General features: G+C 34.4%; 1 protein-coding gene across 1 annotated transcript in view; it reads right to left on the bottom strand.

Moving 5' to 3' along the window:
- Positions 1-6,410, bottom strand: part of LOC127855376 (uncharacterized) — a 16,032-nt gene continuing 9,622 nt past the window's right edge. The window contains exons 3-5 of the mRNA XM_052390877.1: positions 2,358-2,469; positions 1,009-1,173; positions 1-531 (exon numbers count right to left, since the gene is read on the bottom strand). Of these exons, the coding sequence (XP_052246837.1) occupies positions 161-531; positions 1,009-1,173; positions 2,358-2,469 (648 nt within the window). The 3' untranslated portion in view covers positions 1-160. The remainder of the gene's footprint in view (positions 532-1,008; positions 1,174-2,357; positions 2,470-6,410) is intronic.

Here is a 6,410-nt window from a genome sequence, read left to right as displayed (position 1 = left end):
GTATGTACCAAGCGTTCTAATACACATCACACAACAATCTAATGATACATTCAATGCTGCATTAACTGCAAATATAACACAGTTAATACATTTCTGAAACAATTTCTGACCATGGTAAGCATAAGGGCTCAACAAAAATCTTAGATTATCAGGACATGTTTTATCTGTCGTAAACCACTTCCTCCTCAATCTCTACTTTCTTGACAGACTTCAAGATTTTTGGAGTCCCTGCCTTGTATTTCACATTAGGATTTAACTTAATACCATCCCGGCTACTTGGTTTTAACAGCAAACATTGACACAGCCTTTGGAACACCTCATCATTGAAGCCAATCACGCGATCGTCTGTCAAACCCTCGTATAAATTGTCTGCTGGTGAAATCCACGCAACATTTGACGCAGGACTGGCTTTAGGGTCCTTCCAAAGCTTCAGTGAGTTCAGTTGGAACATGGAGAATCGGAAGGTCCGTCCGTCTGTGTGAATGGTCTGTGCGGTGAAGGGGTAGACGAGGTCTTGGAACATGTTAAAGCCTAAAACAGGAACATTTGTCATTTCCGACATGTAAAAAACATCGAAACATGTGTGAATTAACAGCGGACAGCGTAATCCTGACCAGATTACGCACAGACTGGTCTGGAGCTACTCTGGCCTCATATGGCATAAAACCCAGTCTGATCGTCAATTTAGAGAAGCTGAATTAAAAACAAAATCTTAATTCATAAAAAACTCAACATCTATCAGCACACATGGAATTTATTAGTCAAGAATTTCTTCCTTGTTTTGGTGAAAGCATGCTTTTTGATAAAAAATATTTTTTCTACACAATAAATGTATGATAAAAAAAGTACCCATTGACACATTTTGTGATTTACAACTATTTCACCTAATAAACAAACATTGTATGATGAACTGACGGACAGTCCGACTTATATATGCCACCCTACGAGAGCATAAATAGTGAAGAAAAACCCTGATTAAGCATTCTCATGAATTTACGCTGCTCTCACCTTGGACATGTGCCTGCGCCACACAGGACAGGAAGCTTGTGACAAGGCCATAGCCTGCGTGACTCTGCTCCCAATGCTCTTCACCACTGACCAATCGTAGCCTTCCCAGTTGTTCACACACCACACTGGTGTGCGTGAACTCGTTGGGAGAACCCAGATTAAAACCTAGCACGAGAAATGCAAACAAGCAAGTTATCAATATTCATTCTGTGGTTAAGAATTCAATAGTTTATAGCAAGGCCCCAAGAGATTTAGTTTAGTTTTTGGGAAATGAACAAACACTCCTGCCCCTTCAGTACTTACATATGTTTTCCCTGGTGTCTGTTGTATCAGATTTTAGCTAGTTTTAATTGTTTTGTTGTGTCCCGCCCATATTTTTTTATCCCGTCAGTGCATAACCTTGACACTCTTGCATTCTACACTTGTAATTCACTTTACCCTATCTTTTATCTGTTTAATTAATTTCAACATATTCAATCATTTATTTTTACAGAAGTCAGGTTCAAAGATATTGAATTTTGTCTGTATTATTGTTTAATATTCCACTATACTGATATAGGTCTAATTGATACAAATAATTTATATCAGGTTAGTAGGAATTATTATCAGTTAATGTTTGGAGGTACAAAAAAAAATACTTGGAATCAACAATAAAATCTTCATTTACAGTAGAAATGAATAAGATTTAAGATGACAAACAATTTGACACCAAGACAAGACACAAAAAGTAACTAATGATGTCATGATTTGCACATAAAACATCATACAACATTTTCATTCTCGCCAAAAATGCAGTATTTGCAATCTTTAATTTTATTATTTGTTTAAAAATATGACTTCAGATAAACTGGTTACTTCCCTAATGCTATGAGGTTATTTATAGTGAATGGAGAGTTCTTGTTTAACTACAGGTCATCTTAATAGCTGAACGGTGGACTTCCATTCTTCGACTTTAGTTTAATAAACAAACCTGAAATCTTTGTCTGACTGTTAACAAGAAGCTACTTGAAGATTCATAAACACTAAAACAATAAAATAAATAAGTAAACTTAAAGATTCATGAATACTAAAAAACAACAAATACTTCGTAAAATAAAGTTCACATGTAAAAAAATCAGTGTTTCTTGGAGCAATAGCCAAACTTTTAACGATATATTTGGCATAGTAATATTTATTTAACGAAATACAAAATACTTGGCTTTATTTCCTGTTGAGAGAAATATATTCTATTTAATTTGCTATCTGTTACGGACATGCATTAAGCCCAGTTTTCCCAGAACAAGACTCATTCTTTCTAAAGTTATTTGAGTTGAAGCTCTATGAACAAAATGAACATTCAAAGATTCAACCTGATGTAATCTCGAGCTGAGTTAGTTCTCTGAACTGCCCCAGCACCTTGGGGTTGTACTGAGGGACGCACTTGTCCGCCTGCATGCACATCTCATGGTCTGGGCTGATAAACTGTTGAATACAAATGACAAAATAGCAACAAGCCGTTTCTATGAAAAAAAGGTACATGCTGTATTGTAACATGATGTTGGCAAGTTCATTACAAACAAGCAACTTTGCAGTGTTTTTATTCACCATTTTGGGAATATGGCAAGTCCTTTTGGATTTGGAAAAATGGCATTGTTTTGACTAAAATTGGGAAATTAGTGCATTTTTTTTTTTTAAAGCTTACAAATACTTCAAAGAGGAGAATTAAAGATATATATCTGATATTTACTAAAGTTCAACTTATAAAGCTGTATGGAAAATGAACTAAATGTTGAGTTTAAATAAAAGTCCAATTTATTTTTCATTTTTGGACATTTCCATTAAGAATTTTTAGGTCCCATTTGGGGAAAAATATATTCTTTTTTACATTGGGAATGGGGTTGAAAAATGCCCAAATATTTGAACAAAAACACAACTAATTTGTTAATTTTTTATCCCCCGCAAAAAAGATATTGTTTAGGAAGAAATGGTGACTACTCTGCTCATAATTATGAGGTATTGTGCAACCAAATGTGCATGTCCCTTAACCTTGGCTATATGGACATGGGCCATCCATGAGCCTCACTACCTGATAACAATTTACTATTACATCATGACATTTGAAAATTCATTGATGTACAATAGAATCCAAACAAAATAAGGCTTATTGAATCAAAATTTGTAACATTTGACCTCAGTGTGTGACATTGACTATGATCCTAAAGACCTTAGTTTTACATCATGTGACATACAGTACAAATAGTTTGCATCATCCTCTTACCCATACAATACACTGACTGACTGCATACAATACACTGACTTATACACGGTTTCTATGAAATCTGCTGGACCAGTTCCAAGATGTGGCCCGAGAGACAAAGTCAAAAAGGGCTGTTACTGGTTAATTTGAAACTGGATTGCGAAGACAGCAGTTGACAGCATCGTCCTCTTATCCGTACATGTATATACACTCATACAAAATTTAAATGAACAAGAGCTTGTCAAAGTAGTGCCAAATCCCCGCCGAAATGTGTTTCCTTGAATCATACAGTATGACATTTTTTTTAGAGAGTAGAATAATATTTGTAAAACATGGCATCCGTGTCATCTATTTATATTTCAAGGAGCGATTAGTTATACAGTGTTGGAGTTATGCTGTAGAGAATAAAATATATGGAAATGAAAGAAAGGGAGGTAATTAAAAAGGAAGACTATAAACAGTTACTGTTCTTGATCACTGTATTTTTCCTTAAACTCATCTATTCATTTTACAGTGAATACTTGAGTGTTCAAATTAAATTTTGATTGTAAAATTAGATAAAGAGAGATATTAAAAATAGAAAAGCTAAAATATTTCCTTATTTAATACCATGAAATTAAATTAAATATAATTTAAAATTATAAATAAATTAAATAAAATAAAGGGAGAAAATTCAAAAACTATGTCCGAAAGAGTTATGGTTCATGTTCACAGCACTTTTCCTAGTTGCCATCTGTTTATATTTCTAGTTTCAAGTAAATCCCTTCAGTAGATTGCTCAGGACTAAAATTTACTTTGAAATTAAATAAAGGGAGATAATTCAAAAACTAAGGTAGATAGTGTTATGTTTTTTTTGTCACTGCACTTCTCCTACTTGCCATCTGTTCATATTTAAAGTTTCAAGTAAATCCCTTCAGTAGATTCATTGAGAGTTAAGCCCCGGACAAAAATTTACTTTAAAAATAAATAAAGGGAGATAATTCAAAAAGTAAGGTAGATAGAGTTATGGTTCTAAGTCACTTCACTTATCCTACTTGCCATCTGTTTAAATTTTAAGTAAATTCTTTCAGTAGATTTAATGTTATGCTCCGGTCAAAAATTTACTTTGAAATTAAATAAAGGGAGATTATTCAAAAAGTAAGGTAGATAGAGTTATGGTTCTTAGTCACTGCACTTCTCCTACTTGCCATGTGTTTATATTTCAAGTTTCAAGTAAATCCCTTCAGTAGATTTAGAGTTATGCTCCGGATAAGAATTTAGTTTGAAATTATATAAAGGGACATAATTCAAAAACTAAGGTAGATAAGAGTTATGGTTCTTGGTCAATGCACTTCTCCTAGTTGCCATCTGTTTATATTCTAAGTTTATAGTAAATCCATTGAATAGATTTGGAGTTATGCTTTGGACACAGTTTTGGACGGGCGGACAGACGGACGCACAGACCGACAGAGACTATTACTATATCCCCTTCGATTTTTTTTTTGGCGGGGATAAAAAGGCCCAAGCAGTTGTAAGATATGGCTCTGGACCAAGTGTTCTTGACATATAGAGAAGAAGGAAGGACCAACAACTCTCCTCATTGATATCTATACACCCATACAGTTTCAAGCTCAAATCGTGTATCATATCTGACATATAGACCTGAAAAAAGTTACATAACACAACAAGAGCTGTGTTTGTGAAGCACAATGCCCCTTACTGCACTTTGAAGTGAACAATGGCTGCCCAAATTCAGGGTTAGTCCAAGGCCCAAAACTGTCTGTGATTTTGTGGAAAATTTAATATGACCTGCAAGGCCAAAATCAGGTCAATATTTGAAAGTGTTTAGGAAAAAGTCCAGGAAACTGTTGTTTCTTTTGAGAAAATTCCAATGCTCATAACTAAGTTTAATATCAATGAACAAAAACAAAACCCAGCCTTGATCTGAAAGTCATGCAGGTACAATGTAGACTCACACACAAAATATCAGGTAAGCAACCGAAAGCATTTCGGAAAAAAATTTGGAAGTGTTATTTTACACAAAATTGTTTAGTCCAAGGCACGTTACTTTGTCAAAAATGAATGGACCAGATTAAAGCTCAAACTTGCTCTTTAAGTCATGTACGTATGCACACACACCAAAAATAATGAACGACATTGGCTGAAAGCGTTATAAAAAAAATTCAAGATTTTTTTTATTTTAAAGAAAATTCCTGCGTTCAATGCCAGTAACTTTGTCAAAAATCAATGGACCAGGACAAAACTCAACCTTAATCTGTAATGCATGTTAATAGACTCACACACCATAAATCAGGTGAACATCTGCAAGTGTTAAGGAAAAGTTAGGAAAACTGCTATTGATCTAGAGAAATTTCTTAAGTTCAAGGCCAGTAACTTTGCCAGAAATCAATCGAGTGGAATGAAACATAAACTTGAAGTGTGCATATAGACTCACAAATCAAACTCAGGAAAACATCTAAAAGCTTTTTGGAAAAAAACTCTACAAAAGAAATGCCTGATGAACGTAGGGACAATGCAACTGCTGTATGCCTCCCTACCTGGGTATCAAAACAACAAGAGCAAATAACTTGCAGGGGTTTTTTTTAGAGAAAGGGGAAGACGCTGGACGCTGGGTGAAAGGGGAAAAAAAGAGTGCGAAAGAGATATTAGGGGAAAAAATAAAAACTGTTCATTTCAATGTCTATAACTCATCAAAAGAGACTTGTCTCGTCCTTTTTGTTCTTAAACACATTTAACAGGTATTAAAGTCAAAGTCCTTAATAAAGTTACAGGTGTAGACCTAATAATGGGAAATGTTTTCAACTATATTTTTGTACTGGGGCCGGGGGACGATGTCAATTTTGTGATTTCAATTTCATGATGAATGGGTTGACGATCTTGATTTGCTACAGTATTGGAAGGGAAAGGAGCGGCAGCTGCCGATCACAGGGATCGTTAGGTAAAAAAATACTCTATTATACTATATACATATATACAAGGGATACAACTGTCAAATTTTCTGCACAACATCATGGTCTGAACAATAGCAAACAAATCGCTTCCAAAAGCAATAATTACACCAAAAAACTGTATAACAACAGCTCAGACATTTATCTATCAGATAATAACTATGTTTATATTAGTAAATGTGTTCATGGTTGTGTTTGAAACGAAAGTTTCATGAAAA

Source organism: Dreissena polymorpha, chromosome 13 (genome assembly GCF_020536995.1).
Source record: "Dreissena polymorpha isolate Duluth1 chromosome 13, UMN_Dpol_1.0, whole genome shotgun sequence".
In the NCBI taxonomy this organism is placed as follows: Eukaryota; Metazoa; Mollusca; class Bivalvia; order Myida; family Dreissenidae; genus Dreissena; species Dreissena polymorpha.
Note: the sequence above shows the minus strand (reverse complement) of the source record. Positions and strands in the feature narration are given on the sequence as shown.